This window comes from Eleginops maclovinus, chromosome 7, assembly GCF_036324505.1.
Source record: "Eleginops maclovinus isolate JMC-PN-2008 ecotype Puerto Natales chromosome 7, JC_Emac_rtc_rv5, whole genome shotgun sequence".
Lineage (NCBI taxonomy): Eukaryota > Metazoa > Chordata > Actinopteri > Perciformes > Eleginopidae > Eleginops > Eleginops maclovinus.
In genome coordinates, this window is record NC_086355.1 from 17190981 (window position 1) to 17211622 (window position 20642).

The 20642-nt window shown below is 38.0% G+C and overlaps 1 protein-coding gene across 9 annotated transcripts in view; it reads left to right on the forward strand.

Moving 5' to 3' along the window:
- The window catches only part of stxbp5l (syntaxin binding protein 5L), a 125324-nt gene that overhangs the window by 68627 nt on the left and 36055 nt on the right, over positions 1-20642 (forward strand). For all 9 annotated transcript variants that reach the window (XM_063888139.1, XM_063888142.1, XM_063888140.1 and 6 more), the window contains exons 6-12: positions 8021-8084; positions 9837-9920; positions 13590-13713; positions 17645-17720; positions 18172-18326; positions 18883-18955; positions 20335-20482. In XM_063888139.1, coding sequence (XP_063744209.1) covers positions 8021-8084; positions 9837-9920; positions 13590-13713; positions 17645-17720; positions 18172-18326; positions 18883-18955; positions 20335-20482 — 724 coding nt within the window. The remainder of the gene's footprint in view (positions 1-8020; positions 8085-9836; positions 9921-13589; positions 13714-17644; positions 17721-18171; positions 18327-18882; positions 18956-20334; positions 20483-20642) is intronic.

Genomic DNA, 20642 nt, shown 5'->3' on the forward strand with positions numbered 1-20642 from the left:
ACACACACACACACACACAGACAAATTGCTTTGTGTCCAAAATCATTGGATTGCCAGTGCAATTTTGTGCTCGTAATGTTAGGTTTGGCCCATTTCTCATGTGTATTCATACATCATTGTTCAGCCACTTTTAAGTTCAAACTGACTACCTTAAAATGAACTTTGCTCAATCATTCTAGTTCAACTAGATGCTGTTGCTATAGCAATCTGAACCATGTACCATCTGTCATTTGGACTTTGATATTTTACATAGTATGCAGAGTGAGAATAAAAACAAACAAAGCTTAATCAATCAACTTTACTTTAAATCCAGAAAACCAATCAACTAATAACCAAACATTGAAATATTGATGTAGCCAGCAGCATATAATGTAATTCAAAATAGCTCCACCTTTACCAGCTGTAAAAGACACACAAATACATCAAAGTATTTTATTATTTATTATTATAAAAGTGGGCCATAACGGGTACTTTCACTTTTGCTACTTAAGTATATTTTGATGCCAATATTTTTCATCACAATTTGCTGTATAATCCCCATTTAGTACTGACAGTTGTCAGGGTTTTTTTCTAGAAAAATATAGTATGAGGGCGCTAGCGTCAATTTCAGACCGAATTCCAGCCCCGCCCAATGAAAATACTGCATAAGAGTCAAGCGGAAAAATAATAGTTTCTTCATATCTTACTGAGTCTCAAACAACAAACTTACTGCACCTCAAACAACAAATCAATCCTGAGTTACGGTTTCTTTACTTCCTCTACAGAAAAAAAGGACAGTAAAAGAAACGATCTAATTCAGAAAGCACAGTTTCAGTGTAAACCTGCTGCCTGCCACTCGTCCACAGGCAGACCGACCGGACATCGATCCCCTCTTTATTCGGAGATCCGTTAAAAACTAAGCTGTCTCTGCCGACTGATGATGTATTTTACACGATTTTCATATTTTTTGGAGTAATTATACAGTTTTTCACGTACAGAACTATTGTTTTCTGGCTCCACTTTAAACTTTACGAGAAAAATTGGCATTTTGGTATGAGGGCGCACGGCGGTAAGAGGGCACAGCGCTCCTGTTACCCAGATTTGAAAAAAACCTAGTTGTACTTCAGTAAAAGATCCAGGTACTACTTCTCCCTATGGCATGAATCATTATAAATGTTGTTCCTGATTTCGATGTCATATCACTTCCAGTCAACAGAAGCATTTATTGTTTTTCGACATTCACAAGTGTTGTCTGTGCAGCTGACATATGCCACAGATTGACAACTTCATGTGGCATAAAAACAAATGGTGCTCAGTGGTATTGTATTGTTGGTTTCTTCTTGGTTTCACCCACCTACGCTTCTTTGTTCTGGTGTTACCCTGACACGTCCCCTGCTGCACTGTCAGTCACAAGTCACTCTCATACCAAGCCCTGTTGCCTTGTGACAGCCCCAACTGTAGTGAGCAATCATAACACGTGTGTGTGTGTGTGTGTGTGTGTGTGTGTGTGTGTGTGTGTGTGTGTGTGTGTGTGTGTGTGTGTGTGTGTGTGTGTGTGTGTGTGTGTTAGAGGGCGTTCTGCACCAATCATTGCTAAAGTCTTAGAGGCAGAGACACTTGTTGGCATTTTAACAGGATTTTTGGTTTGTTGATTTCTTACCACACAGTCAACAGAACGATTTTTTCCCAAAAGAAATCAGGCTAAAAGTGTTAGAAAGAAAATGTGCCGCACATAATTCATAATGTAATGAAAGGCTTTGCTACAGTTGGGCGTCCTGTTACCCTTACGTCATAAAATACTATTACACATTTATGAAATATAACATTAAACTTTATAGGAAAGGAGCCAGGTCACTATATCATACAGCAAGGGTACACATTTTATTGGGTGAAGCCATAACCTTAATCTGTCTAAATGAAATTGACAATGGTTGGTAAATCCCATTGAAGATTCAGGCAGGTCAGGTTTTTATTTTTCTCTTTTGTCCCACCACCTCTACTTACCCATTTCCTGGGGTGTGCACACATTGTTTCCTTTTCTTTTCCCTGTCAGCCTCCTAACTGCAAGAGTTCCAAGTAGCTATAATTCTTTAGAGCCGCAAAGGGAGCAAGAATATATATTATTGTGATGTAATACCGCACTATTGTACATTATATTCCCCCACTTTACAATTGTAAAATCCATTTCTACATTTTAATGACTAATATGAAATATTCAGAAATATGTTAGAATACACAAAAGTATGATACTATACATATTATATACTATATATCACTGTAATCTTTTTGGATTCCGTATATTAACATATCAGATAAAGATTGAATGCACGCAAAAGCAGTTTTAAGAATATAGGTAGTAACGACGCTGATCTGACTAAAGTGGGTCTCACATCTCAAAAATAGCTTTCTCTACATTCCATATTGCAGTATATTTTGCTCGAGCATTAACTGTAATATATTCTCCATTCTCTTACCGTCAGCACTCTGAGGCGGAGTTCACTAGAAGTTGAACTAGTAGAGAATGAATTGTCTCTGAACAACACCGACAGTCGCTGGGGAGTTTCACAGTTTGTGGAGGTATTTTACTAAACATGAATAAGGATGAGGGGGGACTTACAGCTCTTCCTGCAAGGGAGCATGGGAACACTCACCCACTCGCTGCGCTGTTTACAAACATCAGTGTGTGAGTGTTTGACTGTTTTTCATGTGTTCTCACAGGGTTTGTTTGTGTAGCAGCCGTTCACAGATGCATTCATTTAATACAAACCAGAGTATGCTCCCTTGAAAAGAAATCTGTTATATCAACAATTCAACCAGGTCCCAATACATGGGAGCTCATTGAAATTCAAATGGGTTTGCAACATATTTAATGCAGAAGTTCATCTTCAGAAAATTCATTCCAGGATGAGATATGGGGATGCAGCCTGGTACAAACTCACACACATGCTTCAGTTCATATATCTCTGTGATGAGCATCATTTTGTTTACGCCTGGCGTCGTGTCAGCCGTAATGAACATTGGCATGTTTGGCTATTTCTGTTGTTCAAATTGTAAAAGAAAAAAAAAAAGCATTGAGCTTTCATCCTGGGCCCACAATTCTTGAGCTAACAAGTTTTCTTAAAAGGAAAAAAAAATTCTCGAGAGACCCGCTTGAAAAAGTCATTTTCAAATACACTTAGAAAAGAAAGAATAGCTGCTGATGTTTTTATTGACGAAACAAGGTCATGGTTAAATCACATTAAGACTTACATTGAATTTTATATTAATCAGAATGTATGTAGTGGAATATGTAGAAGTTTTCGACAGAGAAATTAAATCATAAAATTCTGGGGGCACCTTAAACATTTTTAGAATTGGGACATAAATTGATTCAGGTCTAATGAGGTTAAATGCATTTGGGGATTTTTTTCATTTCTACTGATAAAGGTAAGATGGTTATATAATAAGATTAATTCAAAACTCAGCTGTACCCCACAATATTAAATGGCAAGTGTGACCTGAAATCGTATTGGGTTCTATAGAGAAGTGCATATTCAGATATCAATTTATTTTGTTTATGATTAGGTATAACTGTGCCTCTAAGTGTGTCCTTGGGACATTTGAGGCACAGCCAGGGATGATAATCATGTTAGTGCTAAGTCTGGTTTCAGTAAAAAAATGAAAGCACGTCTACTAGAAAAGAAAATTTGCAAGGAGATAGTGACATTGAATATTAAACCAATAATGCAAGATTCCTTTCACTGCCACAAGCAATGTTGAAGGGGTTTCAGGAAATCAGCCCATATTTTAGAGGCTGTAGAACAAAAACCCTGACAAAGCTGAGATGCCAAAATCTTATTTAATTTTCTCTCCGTCTTTCCAGAAACAATGTCAGCCAGACGCGCTGCCAATCCTTAAAATAAATGTTATGATTCATTGAGTCGGCAGAAGAGGGAATGAAAGTCTCCCTTAATACATTATATATTATGTTTCAGATAATGTCTGGAGAAGGATGACAAATGAAAGAGTAAAACCACATCATAAGATCTACATTGATTTATTGTTTGCTGATGTTTCAAAGAAAAAAACATGAATCCAACTCTGTCTTTAGGATTATACACAGACATTTAAAAACATTAGAGAACAATGCTTAAAGAAAAATATAAGAAGCTTGTTGAGGGCTAGATATTGGCTAAATAGATGTTGCAAAATCTTACTGAGCCAAGGGAAATGCTGCCTGTATTTAAATGTTTGCAATCCTACATAGTCCATAGGTTTAGGTTGTTGCTATAACTTGGTTTATTGTATATGCAGATGTATTTTAAACAGTATGTTAAAGGATTCTTGGCAGGACCCTTGCAAACTCCCAGTTCCCCAACGCCACAGAAATAACACTATTTAAAATCTGTCTATTCCCAGAAATATACAGTGTACGACATCAAAGAACCTTCTTTTACCTCGGAGGTTGGATGAAGGAACATTTGCACATTCTATATTGCTCATAACTATAAGGAATTTGGTTAAAAATAATAATAATAATAATTGGTGCTGTTCCATGTGTCCTGAAATATTTAGTTGGTGAAATAAATGGGAGTAAATAGTAGGTGCTTATTAACCTTAGAAACAATTGAAAGACAGGCTTTAATAATGATACCAAGACACAGCATAAGTAATCTTTGTGAATTTTGCTGCAGTTCAACATCTTTTTTTACTGCTAGATGTTTGGACAGATATTTTATTTGACATTAAATGATAGTTTGGTGCATTCTATGAGACATCAGAGTAAAACAGGTGAGGTATTTGTGAGTGTGTGTACATCAGGCACACTTTTTACAATTCAAACATTTCATGTCGTTCTCGTCCCTGCGGCTGGCATGTTATTTCCTGCCCTGGCTCCCTCCTTTTCATCTGTCGTGCTGATTATTTACTCTATTCTAACCGTGGTGGGTTGCCATGGCTCCGCTGGTCCTGCTGGACCTCAAGGTGTCTTTGTATTTGTGTTTGAGATTTCAAACAGCCTTGGGAGTCAATCTCTGGATGACTTAAATAAAAACACGGTTTCTTTCGCCTGACATTGAAACTAGCCCTAAAGTAGGGGCCTTTACAGTCGTTCATTGGGACTGTCTGGTCTATCTGGTGACATAATTGTCAAACCAGCACAGGGGACACTGGGATACTGGGATATCTTGTTTATCTGTTGGTTTAGTACGTCCATTACACCACAACAAAAACACTCAAATGTAATAAAACTGGCCTCAAACCACAGCACCTCACTAGCAAAACATTTTCCTTTCGCTTGCATATTTTCATGGTGTGAAACATCCCAATCACCACCTCAAATACTTGGAGACCATACTTGACAGAGATAGAAATCAAATCAGACTAGATAATTGGTGTGCTGATTGAATCTACAGTACTTGTTTTACAATATTGTTCTTCCAATCAAATTCCATTCTGGACAAGTACAACGTTAAAAGATGAGTTGCTTGTAACGCAGAAGTATTTTATTCTCAGTTGGACCACTTTAAAGTGATGTTATATTTTTTGAAGTAATAAACACCTTTTTGAACGAGCATGATCAATACATACAGGTTTTTAAAGTATTATAGTGGCCCAACCTCAGGTTTATTTTCTACTACTTCACCTACTTAAAGTTGTATGTATAAGCAGAACCACTCCCCATCTTTGAAGAATATATATAAGACTTTTTTTCCACTATATACTCTAGCCTTTAGGGAATCACAGAATATATTGCTGTACCATTGCAAGCATTGGCAAACCCCGTTTATCAGAGTTTTACTAAAAATGTCTTTGTGAAAATATTGTCCTTCCCTTTGTGAGCCTTTCAAAGACTAGCCTTGTCAGCTGTAAGCCAAACTTTATCAGGAGTCATAAGTCAGTAAGGCTTTCTTCAACAGGAGGAAATGGCCTTCAACACACAAAAGCAATCCTTTGCTATTAGTCCCATCCTTCTTTATCCCACATTCAATATCTTCTGTGAACTTTTCCTCTCAAACACCTTAATAACTTGCTTGTATACCGGAACAACTCAAAGTAAATCCAGCGTCATCCACGGAACAGTGCGTCTGCTTTGGTGTGTTATGGGTTTGTTTGTGTACAATAAAAAGGTCTTGGGTTAAAAGTGCACATGCATGTTAAATGAGAAATGTTATTCCGGCTTAGTGCATTATTTGCTCTGGCTGGCTGTGGTAGCAAGATTAGCTCTTGGCATTCACCCATTGTGGCACTCCAGTGATTGGACAGGTGTTGTGCAGAGCGGATGGTTTGATGATACCTTGGCTTTATTACTACTTTAACTGCTGAATAGAACTGTATTGAAAGCTTACCGTGGTTTTTATCGCACTCCAGCAGCAGGCATAACTAAACGAGCCCATCTGAACGTGTCAGTCACACTTAACCTCAGCCTCCCAGATCAGCTCACATTTCAGCCCTGGCGCTGAAATATCATAACTGTGGCTGCTGCAGGGAAGTCGCTGGTGACAAGTGGCCATTATTGGGCTCTGAGATGAAGTGGACAATGGCGATGAAAATGATTTCATAGCTTTAAGTTTGGAGAACATCTTATCACTAAACCACGACATCCCACTCCCTTCTGTTTTTATCTAATTTATCATTAACCTAAAATATATTTCAGCAACATGCCATGTGTTCCTCTTGGTGAGGTTAATGCTGCAGCAAAAGTTAGAACAGGTTTTGACTGCGACATGGTGGTAATGTTTACGTGTTGAGTAAGAGCGAGGATAAGCATTGACTTTGCATAATTTAAAACAGCAGTGGTTCCATCTCACTCGGTTTTAAGAATACAGAGGAGTGGAGCTCTTTGTGCGGCACTTCATGATCCCTCTGTGGTCTCATTTTTGAATGTGCTACATATATACTTCAAACAATTCAAAATGATACTGTACTTTATATGTAGTGCTGTGATTGATGTCAAATCCATGAGTAAAAATGTTCATTATTAGTGTTACGTTATTACATTTGAAAAAGCTTTAACTGTCAAAGACTCGGGGAAAATTAGTGTGGCAATTTGGTTGTTTTCAGTGGGTTCAAGTGTAGGTGTGTGTGTGTGTGTGTGTGTGTGTGTGTGTGTGTGTGTGTGTGTGTGTGTGTGTGTGTGTGTGTGTGTGTGTGTGTGTGTGTGTGTGTGTGTGTGTGTGTGTGTGTGTGTGTGTGTGTGTGTGTGTGTGTGTGTGTGTGTGTGGAGCCTGCCACCTGTAGATTCAGCAGGGAGATGTGTTTGAGCAGTGGTTTATTGACATACACACACATTCAAAGTCTACAGGAACCAAATAAAACTCACCAAAACCGTCTTGTCTCTCCACTGTTCCAAAAATAACAGAATAGAAATAACCTCATAATTTTCAAAGTTAGATGTGGAAACGTGTCTGCTGTATTTCCCAAATCTGTCTCACTCTCCCCACAGATCAGCTGCCAGCAGAGCAGTGATCATCAAATTATCAAAAAGTTCCCAATGCTTTGAATAGTGTTTTTAACTTGAAATGCTCAGCCCTTTCATACATACAGTCCAATCATGTTGATATCATGTTTAAACCATCTACCTAAATAGTCTCATAGATGTTGTGTGTCATGGGGTTAGGGTTAGGGTTGTTGGCAAAGGGAATATTTGTTTCCACAATTGCATAATGTTGTGCTCAGAACAAATATATATATATATATATATATACATATATATATATATATATATATATATATATATATATATATATATATATATATATATGTGTATATATACAAATATATATATATATATATATATATATATATATATATATATATATTTGTATATATATATATATATATACAAATATATATATATATATATATATATATATATATATATATATATATGTGTATATATATATATGCTGTATATCCTTGAAATAAACAGCCAACTGTGACTTGTTAATTGAACCAAAATAAAACGTTCTACTTCCATCTACTCTTTAATGTGTGTATTGTGTCGCTGTATTACTGTTGCTGTCTTTTCCAACTGTCTCTTTTCCTTTTTTTTTGGTCACAGATCAACTAAAACTCATCCAGGACCTGTGGTTCATTTGAGTGACTGCCCAAAGGATGAAGGCAAGGTAAGATATGCCGCCAGCATCACTTCTGTTTCTCCTGACGCACAGTCTGACGCACAAACCTGTGTAGCACAAACTATACAGGCTTCCTCCTTTTCCTGTCTTCCCTGCCTTTAGTTAAAACAACCTTTTGATTTTAAAGTGTCCTTTATACTTCCCCTCTGCCTTTCATGTGTATTGTTCTCTCTAGCAACTGTTCTTTCTTTGTAATTAGAAGCCATTATTCTCTCCGCCTTGCTTTCTTTTCTAAGAAAGAAAGCCATTATTTATACAGTACTTCTTCCATTGTGGCTTTATTCACATATAGACATAGGTGGTGTGAGAGACTTGCAGGTAATCCTTTGAGCAGTGTAGAGTTTTTCAGTGTCAAGCTGCTCCTGCTATCTGATTGGTTTGAAAAGTGCTAGGTACGAGGTAGCTGTAAAAGAGAGGTCATTGAGGACCATATTGATTTTCCCAATGGATTTTACTGCCTCTGTATGAAACCAGACTTGACAAGCTGTGAAGACATCAAAAATCGGGTGTGCAGCCCCTATCGCACAATGCTATACCTTTCTGCAAGAAAAGACAGAAGTGCTGCTTGTGGCATCGAAGTTACAAATAAAAAGTGTAGACTTCATCTCGCAGAGAGAGGACAAATTACGACCAGAAGTAGATATAAAATCATTTTTGCAGGTGTTTAAATAAGAAGACATGGCATATTGAAATAGATCTTAATCCACATACCATATACCATATACCTTTTAAGGGATATACTATATATATATGTATGATTGTATGCGGATGCATTTGTTGACAGGACTTCCTGGTTACTGGTTGCAAAATGTATGAGAGGGACTTGTTTTTCAACCTCACTTGCCTTTGGCTTTGCTGTTACTATTTGAGATGTCACACAGAGTTTCCTCTGAGCAGGGGAGCGTTTTTTCTCCACTCTCTTTTTAGGTTATATCACTCTCTATTTCGTGTGAACTGTGATCAGATTGTGTCGACTTTGCTCTCCCTTCTTATTGGTGTGTGTGTGTGTGTGTATGTGCGTGCGTGCGTGCCTGTACAATTGTTTGGAAGCTGCCTGTCTATAGATGCCTGTTTTGATCTATAGTACTGTGTATGATAGAACATAAGAGTGTAAATTGTGTGTAGAAGAAGAAGGCATGTGTGAATGGGTTCAGTCTAAATGTATTAAATGTTGTTTAAATCTAAAATGAAATTTAGCTGAGAGAATACGTGAAACCTTGAAGGTGGATTGGCTAATTGATAAATGCCAACAAAGACAAAGAGTCATCGCTCCTTTTTTAACATGACAGTGGTAAAGAAGACATTCTGGCGTCAATATAACAGGAGGTAGTTTTATTAATTGACGTACTTTGTTAGTCTAAACTCTTAATCTCCTTTGACTTCTCCTGCAAATCAAAGGTTGAATGCAGACCCATGCAGGTGGATAATAGTCTTTGTGCATAGTAGTAAATGCATTTGGAATCATACCTCCCATCCCAAAGCAGACTAGCTCTGCAACTTTTTATGAATAAAACTGTAGTGAGTACTAAAGACTTAAAAAAGGAAAAAGGAAGAGGAGGATAAGTATTGTTTTGGGTGCATTAGGCAAACTGCTGCCCTACACTACAGCAAAGATTGCTATAATATCACTTACATTGGCACTGTTAGTGTAGGCTGTGCTATGATCTGATATTTAAAAGAATAATTAAAAATGCCTTTCATATTCTTTATTTCCCAATCCTTGTGACTCCCCCTTCCCAGCTGCTTATAGGGTTTGAGAGCGGGATGATCGTACAGTGGGACCTGCGGGGCAAGAAAGCAGACTTCAGAATCTGCTACGATGAGGTGAGCTCCACTTTTCATTATTACATCAAAAAAGAACAAACAATCCTCTCAGGTATTCTAATCCATGTCACTCTGACATCAAAGGGGACATGTTCAGTAGCTCTTGCGTCATTGTAGTCGTAGAAATTTGTTCAATTTCAGCAATCTCTTTGGGGGTCCCTTGTTATAGTAGCAGGAAGTAGGAAACCGCAATGGAGATAGTGAGAAGAAAACGAGACATTCCAACAAAAATGAGCCATGTTCCCATGGGGGGGGTAGGAGATTGAAATGAATATAAATGTCAAAGCTTTATGACACCAATGTACTGTCGAGATATACCTGTACAACGAGCTGTTTCACTGCTTTTTCCTTTCAATGTCCAGGAAGCTTTTTTTTTTATCTACAAAATTAATACATCTAAATGTCCCTTTCCAAGAAAAAATTAATTGCCTTGCCTTCAGTATTGCAGCTTTTTCATGAACTGCTCATGCAAACAACTTCACACATGGCATTGCACTTCGATGGTTCCTCAGCAAAAACACCTGCAAATTATAGATCAATATCCAACACCTGTCTCAGCGCAATTAATCAAATATTAATCGCATTCACAATTTTGGCTAAAACAATTCAATAAACATGATCTACTGCAATATTGACATTTGAAATTAGTTTGTGACTGTAGTCCAAAGTGGAAGAGCATTTAAAAGCAGAGAGCAGATAAGCAAATCGGAAATTTGCACACATTAAGCTGGGGAAGTCTAATATGACATTGGTTAAAGTAATCATGAATATGACTTTGGCCGTAATCATGCAGCCCGAAACCACTTGGTGATTCATGCTTTCAGTCAAAGAAATTACTGAAAGTACCTTCAACTGAGATCCATTTATGCTAAAAGCATATATCAGTTTGAATAGCAAAGGAAAAAGGTGAGCATACGGGTGCCTGAACAGCCTCCGTCTGATCTTTTCATCTTCCTCCCATCACTTAACATATTATTCAGTGGCATGAAGAGCTTTTTTATACGCCTGTACTTTGAATATCAACAAAATTGAGGATACTTGCATCAACTTGTCTTATTTTTAATAGAAGGCGTCCTTGTCATCAAGTGCTGTGTTCCTATGCTGGTTGGCCTACCAACCAATTACTGCTTTTTGAACATGAAGCAGTAATTGGAGGACTCAGGCATGCTAATACCAGACCGAGCAGCATGCAGCACTGTCAGCTCAAACAGGTGCCGACTGCGTCTATTGCCACTTCACCCACTTATCATTGAAGCGTACGGTGAGATTGTGTTTGTGGTCTTAAGACAAACCCTGTGTGTTCTTACTGTTAAGTTGTCATTTGATAAGGTTTGTACTAGTAACATTGTGGTGCAGCAAAGATGAGTTGTTCTAGGCTCAATACAATTAAAGCATGGCAAGGGGACCCTTGACCAGAAGATTTTTAAATATTGTAGAAAATAAATTCTATTGACATTTACAAGTGGGGTATTAACTGACATATTTTATGCTGTAGAACATGTGAACATCTTTTAAGCTTGTGTTAAGTACGGACAATAATCCAGGCATCTAACCAAGAAAAACATTAACGTTGAGATAAGGGAAATCTGAGGGAAAGGCATAATGCTTATCATTTCCGAGTTTGAGGACTCATTCCTCCACCACTCCAAAGTACAGGAGTATGAGATATTTCAAATAGATAGAGAGCCATTTCCAGCTCTTCCACTACATAATTATACATAATGTGTAACATATAGTGCCCTCTGAAAACACAACACAAATCACAGTGATTATAAAGCTCTTTTTTTGATTCTATTGTGTTTTATAATTCAGTTACAGGTGCTAAATAGGTCCACATTGCATTTCCTCTTCTTAACATTATCTGCTATACAAGCCTCATTAATTAGAGTGCCCGGTGTAAACTAAAACTAGATTACTGGAATGGCCTTAAATTGTTTTAATTTACCATGTGTACAGTATGTCTTTGGACATTGGATCCAAGGTCAGTTCAGAGTTTCCATTGCATGCACACACACAGACACAATCACTCCCAACCGTACACATCACTGTTATTCAATCCTTTTTGTTTAACCCCTGTGGCCTCAAAACCAATTTGGCATATAGACGTTTTCACCTCATGGCACTTATCCTCTGCATCCGATGCAACCTCTCATCTCCTGTCCCATCTGCTGTGAAGAGTCACATCCTGCTCACATTCATTACTGTGGTTTTATGTGCATCACCTCCAGCACAGCACAGCATCATGTCTCACACCTCTTCAGCAGAGTACACAGAAAACTACAACAACTACATCCCAACGACAAAAGGGAGGAAGTTCTGCATCATAGCTTCTCACTCTGGTTTATTTGGACACCTTTATGTGTGCTCTTGCTGATAAATCAAACGTTAGAATGGTCTGTATTGTTTTAACTTCTTTGGCTTTTCTATTTTGAATTTCTTTGGATTTACATTTTTTATATTTTCAAAAGCACTGTATCAAATGTACCATTGGTGAAGGAAACTAACTGTATACATATACCGTAAACATATGAAGTTGTGAACTGGCTTTACTTGACATTTAACCCTGTCTGGAAGCAAAATGTGTTACACATTAAACAATTAAAGTCATGCACCTAAGGCTAAATCACATTTTAAATACTCAACGCTGGTGCATGCTGGGTATTCAAATTGGGAAATATTCATTTAACAAAGCTAATGCCATATGAATGCACTCACAAGTATACTTTATTATAACCTCTTTGCATTTGACATAAAAAAAACTGTTAAATATGTTTTAAAGGAGGTCTTCCAAAGGATACATTTAAATTTAGAAGGCATGTTAAGATCTCCAGCAACGGCAATAAGTAGATTATTCTGATGTTTGGCCAAAAGAAAGTTGAAGAAGAATTTTTCTCATGGTTGTAGATGTTCACAAAGTGTGCAGCATAGAACGTGTGACTAACATTTAGACAGTTTTCTGTGACGTATCTCCTAAAGACCCCTCTCACTGATTCCTCTTGGGAACATGGCTTTGACAGTGTTGGGTGTTGGTGTTGAAAAGGTACTGAAATAACACTGAAATGACAGGAAAAGGGAAGCATGTAGGCATGTTTAAACAGGCAGATTATAGACTCCGCAGCTGTTTGATGAATTGTGCGACGAGTACACTGAGTGCTTGGAAGGCAACATCAGATACACAGTGAGTGCAGGGCAACGAAAGGAAAGCAGGCTTCTGCTCTGAGCCTCATTACTGCTTTGTTATTGTTGTTTTGGCTCAAAAATGGCATAATGTTTCCCCTGCACTTAGCTGCGGTGTCTCAGCATGCACATCACAGTAATGAAAGTCAATTTTCAAAGCTAGAACATTGCCACAGAGCAATCAATATAAAGCATATATGATTTTATTATGTTACCTACAACCCTCACCTTAGGATTGTTCTCTTCTACATACTCTAGGACCACAGAGAGTGGCTTCTGTAGTATTTATTTATAGGAGTGTTCTAGTAACAGGTTGTTGTGCAGATGAGTTTGAGTTGCTTTATAAAGTAACATTTTTTAACTGAATTTGGAAAAGGAATTTTAACCTCAAATGAATTAGTGATCCTGAAACTAATCTTCAACATGTTGACATACTGTGTAATGTTCATCGCATGCTTCTATTAATGACATTCCAATGTTTTATCGGTCCAGGCCATCCATTCAGCCGGCTGGCATCACGAAGGGAAGCAGTTCATGTGCAGTCACTCAGACGGCAGCCTGTCCATGTGGAACCTCAGAAACACCACCAAGCCATTCCAGGTCACCTTCCCTCATGGTGAGAACACACCTACAGTATACATGTTTTTCTTTAATTACTTGACAAAATGAAACTTTGATCCTCTGTGGGAAAGAAAGGGGACCGTGGGCCATTAGCAACTGCAATTCAACAAAATTAATGGAACACAATTGAGCATAAACCTCTAATATCATGTATTTGTGATCAAATTAATACTTCATAGGTTACATTTAAAAAAATATATAACTCAAGCTTCATGTTTTGCTTTGTATACAGTATATGCAAACATTTTGGTTTTAATCGAAGGAAAAAACATTTTGTTTAATATACACAAAGAAAAGGCTTTTACTGCAAAAAAGTATTAATGAAAAATGTCAAATTCCACTACAACCGTTACTGTGTGAAAAGTATTTCAGATTTGTCAGCTCTAATAACTTGTTAATATTTGTAACAGAAAAGTTGAGTTAATAATCAAAGGGATTGTTTCCTGGTATTTTAATGTGACAGATACACCACTGAGTTTTCTGAATCTAACCAGCCACCAACTATGTATTTTTCATCCAAGCTTATTATCATCACTTAGAATACAAGACAAAGCTAATATAAAAATGACTCTGCTACCATTTGGCTGTCAGGTAAGAAAACTTGCACACTGGTTTTGTTGAACGACTTTCACGCCACATGCATCTCCATGAGCGCTTCCTCTGACTAACCCCGCTTCTGTTTGCCTCCTCCTCTGGCATGCTTTGTGCACTGGCAGGGTATCCTGACCTTGTCATATCTCTGGTGATGAATAGTCAGTTAATGTTAGCTGTGATCTGTGGCAAAATTACAAAACAGGAAGGCAAGAGGGAAGGACGTGGGCGATTGAAACATAGGAACGGGGCAACAGGCCTGGAAGCGTGGTTAAATGCCAGCAGATTCTTTATTTGCCAGATATGTGTCAGATATGTGATATCACACAGGGTGACAGTGAAAGGAAGGGGAAGAACGAGGGAGGAGAAAGCTGAAACATAAGTGAATGAGAGACAGTCAACATGTTATCACCTGGTAGATGTGCAATCACCCTCGGTTCTAGAAGTAAATAAACACATTTATTCTGTTCCATTATTTAAATCATGAGCTGATGCTGGCACTGTTAGCTAATCATCACACTACCACAACCATCACATCTGTGGAGATTTCAGTTTTCTCATTAAAATGCCTCAGTGTTCACATCAGCTTGGTAATCGTTGCGTTTGCTTCCTGGATGCTGATGCCACCGGTCATGCTCGGTCTTACATCTTAGCTAGAGGGAGACCTCGATCTGAACCTACTGTAGGAGCAACATCAAATCATTGCACTTCCATGAACAAAAAAGCCATAAGCCGGAGAATATCATCCATCCTCACAACCTTTTTTGTATGCATAAAGAAATGTATGTTTTATTCATGACAAAAAATCTGCAGCGGTCGTAAGTTTAAATGATTCAACGATTCAGCAGTGTTAAATATTATCATATTTTTTAATATAATTACCTAACCAGAGGTGGGTAGCCTATGCACCTTTCAAAGTTAACTATTATTATAAGTATATATTGACTATCAAAAAGTTTATTGATTTTAAATAAAACCAGAAAGCTAAATGAAAAGGACTGTGTAAACATGTATTTTATCTTTATTGCCATGTTGAACCTACTTGACGGAGAAGAAAAAGTAATTACTAGAACTTGCCTAGTAGAAGGTATTGTATATTTTGTCACTTTAGTTTGAGCAAACACTCTGAGTCAGCGTTAGAAGACAGCAGTCAGGGCTCTGGGTTTTATGTGTCCTTGAGGAAAGGAACAAACATTTGTTTTATTAAGTGCTTGCATGAATGAAAATGAGCTACTGTAAAACCTAGACGAAAGGAGGAGGAGAGCAATGGCTGCAAGGTGAAAGGACACCAAAGTCGCTGAGGGCAGAAAATGGAGCAGTAACATTTATTATAAGAGGAGAGAATCTGACTGAACTGAAAACGTAGAAACATAAAATAACATTATCCTTTTAAGGGATAAGGGAATATGTCCTTTCCTGCTGTAACATTTCAGAGTGTAATCCCATACCTTTGAGCCTTATCTGTGAAGATAAGTCACCATCACCCAGAGCTTTGGCTGGCTGATAGAGTTTTTTTCATGAAAAGCAATGCATGAACAGCTTAAAATCAGCCAAATCACACTTTCTACCAGTTTATGTAGAAAAGTGTGATTTTTGCTGTCTTTTATACATAAATGTGTGTCCCCGGTGTGTAAGGAGACTCACAAAGTGTGAGAAAATACAACCCTCTCTCTTTCCTCCTTACCCCGATCTCTAAAAACGAGGGTACAAACGAGCTGATCCAGATTTGCTTCGGTTATGACGTCATAACAAAAATGTGGGCTGGCTTTACATTACACTCCTGGCAACGTCCCGCCCACATGACACGTCCCAACCTATCGTCCGCAATATACAGTCAGCGAGCTGAATCCCCTCTGCAGCACCTCTGTGTATTCACCAGGATGTCTGCAGGAGGAACTTACAGTTGTTGTATATATATTACATATAATGTCACTGTTCTACTGGTGAACACTGAGAAGTGTTTCAGAAATAATGCTTGATGTGGTTTGGAACATAATATGGCGTTTATTCACGGCAGCGTTTAGATGAGTTTCTCTGTTAGAAACTTCTCTTTTCAGACAGAGAGCTGCATGACGCTCCAAAGGGGTGTGGCCAGCTCAGCTCAAGTTTAAAGCCACAGTCACAGAATCAGCACATCAGGAACAGGGCTGAAATAGAGGGGTGTGAGGCATGCTGCAATGGGTGATCTGTTTGGTATTTTGAGCAAAACACTTCACAGACAAGTTTTGTATAGATATTGCCCTACACTATATTATTCAACATAGCATAATAGGAGACCTTTAAAGGAGCACTATTTTGCTACTTCCTGTAGTGTGTTATATAGGTTTGTGTGCATGCAAATGGTTTTCAAAGGCTTAAGTCCATGTTCCTGTCCCCCACACATTAACTTGTTTTTTCGTAAAAGGGAAAATGTACTGATCTTAAACTGGCTTTGAATGGTTGCAATGTGGACGATGTGATCCAATGATTGACTTTTTGCCTCCTTCTATGTTACAGGTACCCGTATAATCCATTGTGATATCGTTAATTGAAACGTCTGTTTTATTTTGAAAGTCTCCCAGTTTGAAGTCTTTATTCCTTTCATATTTTTTTCACTTTAAAAAAAGGCTTTTGTTAAGAGAACTGTGCCTATGAGGTAAATCCCAAGGTCCCTCTGCCTTCAGGCTGAGAGACATCCTCTTTATATCAAAGGCATAACCATTTCATTATGCGAAGCAGGAGAAAAAATAATTCTCTGTAATGCGCTAACTCTGATAATGATCTGCCATTCCCTGAAAAGAAAAATTGGAAACACAGTTCACAGTAATCAGAACGAGAGAGGAAAATAGGAAAGGAACACTCTGCCTTTGTTGGTACAGATGAAAATTGACAAGATACAGGAGAAAGTGAGTTGACATGTAGCAAAGGGAAGCTGCCAAGGACTGGGATCACAAAAACACTTTATATTTTCCAACTATGACAGGGTTGGTTGTACAAAGACACATATTAGTCACTGTTACTGCTTGTAATATAATTACAGCTGTATAATTAAGAGCTTCAAGTGTGGAATTTATTCATTGAATATACTGTAGTTGTTATGGAGGTTTTATGCTAAATAAAATGCAGGAAAATAAGATTCTTAAAACATAGCTGTAACTTTTTTTTGTCAAGGAAACAACTTCCTGTTTTCAGCACTTTGTGGTGGCTGATTTTTTTTATTCACATGAACTACAGTGTTCTTCTGATTTGAGCAATTAAACTGTCACACATAAAAGCAGCTCACTACAGTGTTACACAGTTTCAGAGTTTTGTATTATATAATGTTGGCCATTTGATTTATGTTTCCCCGAATTCAGGAAAGATACAGAAGGATGGGAGAAAGGAGTCATGTAAACCCATCCTCAAAGTGGAGTACAAGACCTCGAGGAGCAGGTGTTCGCTTTTTAACTGAATATTAAAGCTGTTCATTAGGTGTACCAGTTGAGCTAAATAATGATTTCACTTAGAAATCCTGTGGTTTTATCATCAATTAGTGAAGGAAAAAGAGGGTTGCAAATGACAACCCCTTTGGTAATAATCATAAAACACTTACAGAAACAAACTATTTTGTGATTTTTGGCAAAATACATTATCATGTGATTGTGGCCCCTAAAAGTGTGTAATATGCTCATGGGGGGTATTAAGTGAAATAACACATGCTAATTTTAATACATTATGCAGTTTAAAATGGCATAAAAAATTAGCTAAAGTCATTTTTATCTTGTATTCTTTTCCAATGTTTTATTATGAAGTCATTTGCTTTTGGTTATTGGCCTATAAAGAGATTTAAAGCCACATACATGTTTTATAATATTCATTATTTTCTGTTCTTTCACCACTTCAGCGAGCCTTTTGTTATCTTCTCGGGGGGTCTTTCATACGACAAGGCGGGGCGGCGGCCAACGTTAACCATCATGCACGGCAAGGCCATCACCGTGCTGGAGATGGACTATCCTATAGTGGAGTTCATGGCACTCTGCGAGACTCCCTACAACAACGGTGAGGGAAGGCGATGACAAAGACGGAACTGGTCTTATTTTCTGGGATCAGCTCAGTGTTAAAGCTAAGAAGACAGATTTAGTTTTTGTTTCGAGTTTCCTGTCGATTTAAGCACAAATCTAAAAGATTTTACACTCAAGAAAAACTCGCTCTTTTTAAAATACATGTGCAAAGCCCTTCTCTGCTACGTGAAGATAATAAACATTCTGTCTACTCCTCAGAAAATGTGTTTTCAAATGTTTGTTTTTGTTTAGATTCAGGTTGAATATCTTTCACACCTGCAGACAATTCTGTAAATGTCTCCAAAACAGCAGCAAGAATTTGCAAACAACTTTCAGCTATTCAGTGATTGTGAGTCTAATGTACGCAACAATATAAAGCTTTAAGGCAAAAAGTCATGATAGGTTTAGGTTTAAACATCTTCCTGAGGTCTAAATAAGGCTGTGTGTGAATGAAATAGTATCCAAACACAAAACAATGTTTTTTCCTGTGTAGCTATAACTGATGTAAGTATGGAAAAAGCATTACCTTGACTGCTTTGCTTTAAATCCCGCAGAGGTCCAGGAGCCTTATGCAGTGGTGGTGCTTTTGGAGAAGGACTTAATCGTGGTGGATCTGACACAGAGCAAGTACGTGTTCCACAGAAAACATACCTTTTAAAGCTGCTAAGCTGCCTGTGACGGTTATCAAAATCAACTTTTGATATTTAATCATATCGCCTGACATCACGCAAAGTTAAAATACGAGTTATTCCAGTTATACACAAGCCCTATGTCACCTTCAATAACAAATAGAAGAGTTAAAGATCTAACCTGTCTCTCAAATCTCTACTTTAGGGAGAGAATAAAGACATTTGACTCTCATTCTGATGTGATGCAGTTGTAGCAGGATAACACCTAAGGCCAGGGAATACAGTTAAATTGCAGCAACACTAAATAAATGAGGCCTACAGAGTAAGGAGGAGGTTTTAAATTAGGTTACCTAGTTAATTAGGTAACCTAATTAAAACTGTTAGATATAAATATCTCCTGATGGCTGAATGTACCTCTATCTTATCAAAATGGTGTCCATTGTCAGCTCATTGATTAGCCGCTAATCAAGTTGACATTTTAATTATAAATAAGTGAGTGACCTGCACTTAGAGGGTGTAGATTAAATGCACAGTTACCCCCACTTCAATTTGTACAGTACTATACCTGGAAATTCATATTTCTGTGCAATAACATAGCAGTGTCACTTTTACCTCAGCCTGCAGCTGCATGAATGCTATAAAGAAAGTAAGGTAAAGTGTTGATAAAGAGGACGTCTTGAAATTAATGATGCATTTAGTCAGTCAAACCTGTAAATCAGTTGAAATTGTAATGTTTTTACATGAAGTACATAAAGGTTCATAAAGCTGTATGGGTATTTGTGAGCAGTATCGCTCAGGTAGAAGGCAAGAGACGGAAGGGTTCGGGGTTGGGCAAAAACAATAGCGTTTATTTCGTCAGAAACGTGCAAACAACAGAAAGCTCCGCGGCACTTCCAGGACGGGCCAGGCCAGGACAGGGTGTGTCGGCTTCCCAGGACCCAGCCTACTGCAAGACCGACCAGAACCAGGCTACCAACATGCTTTATATTAACTGACTGATTACCTGATTCCGATCAGCTGTCTGGTCTCCGGCCGAGCCACTCCCCTCACCCCAGCAGCCGGCGCTCTAACCACACCCGGCTGCCACAGTATTCCTCTGATTTATTGAATTAACAACACACAGTATTTATTCTACTGTACAGTATTTAATTATACTTTCTGTTTTATCTGATCTAGTCCAAAGTGTACTTCTTCTTGCATTTTTACTTGCACAGTTATACCCCTTGCAATATGTACAATTGCACTATTTTACTTACACTGTTATGTCATTATGATGCACTGGACTTGAGAACTACTGTGGCTACTGTGCATATGATAAAAAAATAGTGTGGATTTTGAATCTTGAATGCAATAACATGTCATATTATTGTCTTGCAGCTACCCCGTCTTTGAGAATCCTTACCCCATGGACATCCACGAGTCTCCAGTCACCTGCACGGCCTATTTTGCAGACTGTCCGCCCGACATTATCCCCATCCTCTACTCCATAGGAGCTAAACACAAAAAAACTGGCTACAGCCAAAAGGTAAGGGGGGAAAATGGGAGTGAACACGTAAAAGTAATAGAATCATTGAAAAACCTTTTAGCAGTGATTTCTTTATACTTCACTGAAAGATGCTACATTAGAAGTCATAAAGGTTCTTGTATAACAGTGTGTTTTCATATCACTCCTTTAGTTTGTCAAG